This window comes from Physella acuta, unplaced genomic scaffold (genome assembly GCF_028476545.2).
Source record: "Physella acuta isolate Inbredline_101_S28 unplaced genomic scaffold, ASM2847654v3 ptg001010l, whole genome shotgun sequence".
Taxonomy (NCBI): Eukaryota; Metazoa; Mollusca; class Gastropoda; family Physidae; genus Physella; species Physella acuta.
The window spans coordinates 104-2500 of NW_026732527.1; the positions used below are offsets into that span (position 1 = coordinate 104).

Here is a 2397-nt window from a genome sequence, read left to right on the forward strand (position 1 = left end):
TACACACATACATTATACTTACAGACACATACACTATAACTTACAGATACATACATTATACTTACACACATACACTATACTTACAGACACATACATTATACTTACAGACACAATAAATTATACTTACAGACACATACGTTATACCTACAGACCCATACATTACTCTTACAGACACATACATTACACTTACAGACACTTACAGACACATACATTACACTTACAGACACATACACTACACTTACAGACAAATACATTACACTTACAGACACATACACTACACTTACAGACACATACATTATACTTACACACATACATTATACTTACAGACACATACACTATACTTACAGATACATACATTATACTTACAGACACATACATCATACTTACAGACACATACATTATACTTACAGACACATACATTATAATTACAGACAAATACATTACTCTTACAGACACATACATTACACTTACAGACACTTACAGACACATACATTACACTTACAGACACATACATTACACTTACAGACACATACATTACACTTACAGACACATACACTACACTTACAGACACATACATTATACTTACAGACACATACATTACACTTACAGACACATACACTACACTTACAGACACATACACTACACTTACAGACACATACATTACACTTACAGACACATACACTACACTTACAGACACATACATTATACTTACAGACACAAATATGCATACGAATGTTACGACATCCCGAGTTAAATTAAGTCCAATAACTCTGTCAGTAATTCGTCAAATTACTTTGTTGTTTTTATTTCCCTTGACCAATTTCAGCCTTGGATTGCGTCATGACACTCCGAACACAAATTCACCTGATAGGACTGTGGTTTATCGTTTCAGGTAGGTCGCAGAGACGTGTATTTTTATGTTTTATTTTAATTGGTAAAAGCTTAGGTCATGCATGCATTACAATTTATAGAAATGTTATAGTATTTAGGGTGAATGGTAGGGTAAGGTTTAGGCTTGGGATTAAAGCGTAGCTAAATACAAAATAAACAAATCATCCTTACCCAAGTATCACCGTCTGAGTTATAGTAAGCGTTTAAGTGTGTCAATTGTCTGGAATACTCCAAGATAGAGCTGTAGCATCGGCTATAATCAGGCTGGTCAGTAGCAAGTTAAAAGGGGAAAGCTTAGTGCGGGCCTGTTGTATGTTCCCCCTCCTTCCTTCCCTATTCTGGATCTGATCAAATATTTGCTGATATGATAACGGGACAGCCACGAATGTAGCTATCACCTTTTTGAAAGAAATCAGTTAAAACGTGGGGCTATTGAATCACGTTTAAAGGGGTCATCCATAAATGACGTCACGCTTTTTTGGACGATCTTTACCTTCCCCCCCTCCCCTCCGTCACACATCGTCACAAAAAGCCAGACCCCCCCCCTAAAATGACGTCACACCTCAGCCTACAACCCCCCTCAAAATTGCAGTTGATTTTTTCTTAAAACATCGATATTTTTCGAAAATCTTGTCTGAACTCTCTCAACATAGAGTATTTTAATCAATTCCTATTACAATTTATTAAAATACTTTTCTAAAACGCGAAATAACGACTAAAATTCGTTTTCCATTACTTTTTGTTAATGCAAAAATGTGACGTCCCATCATCTGAGCCCCCCCCCCCCCCCCCATCACACGCCGTCACAAAATTACGGACCCCCCCCCCCCCCTCCCCCCCTACGAGTGTGACGTTATTTATAAACGACCCATTAGTACTTGAAATATTTTTTTAACGTTGGTCTACCAGTAGCGGATAATTATTCTATCAGATGTAGCCAGACATAATGTACACCCGGGGAGAATGATATTTATTTACAGGTGTTGGCATGATTCTTGTACGCTGTCAGAAATAGATTGTACGCAGCCAGTAGTAGCTGTCAGTGGCGTCGCTAGGTCGGGTGTCACCCGGTGCGGTACTTCGTGGTGTCCCACCCCCCCCCCCCCCCCCCCAAAAAATCAAAGTGTGTCTATATGTTTATAAGCTTTAATCACTGCAGACTTAATAGTAACTATGTTTATCTATAGTCTGATAATAATACAGCTGGATGTAGCATTGTTTTCTCTATTGTTAGCACGTTTACGTCGTGGTGTCACCCCCACCCTCTTGTAATTATTGTCGATTTTTACATAAACGACTATTTAACTTTAATTAACCATTAATGTATCTGGCAAAAAGCAGTTTTCTTCTGTACATTTTGCAATTTTTTTTTTGCCATATGGTGTCATCCGTCTAAATGGTGTCACCGGTGCGGTCCGCCCCCCGCCCCCCGCTCCGCCTCTGGTAGCTGCCATTCATTGTTTGGTTTATATAAGCAGGTGCCGGTAGTGTTGTCGTCCTTGACCC

At 38.9% G+C, this 2397-nt stretch overlaps 1 protein-coding gene across 1 annotated transcript in view; it reads left to right on the forward strand.

The window, feature by feature from the left end:
* Window positions 1–848: 848 nt before the first annotated feature.
* LOC131954547 (uncharacterized) overlaps window positions 849–2397 on the forward strand; it is a gene marked incomplete at its 5' end in the record, with an annotated part of 6081 nt that continues 4532 nt past the window's right edge. The window contains 2 exon segments of the mRNA XM_059318313.1: window positions 849–892; window positions 2370–2397. The exon segment at window positions 2370–2397 is cut by the window's right edge and continues 172 nt beyond it. Coding sequence (XP_059174296.1) covers window positions 849–892; window positions 2370–2397 — 72 coding nt within the window.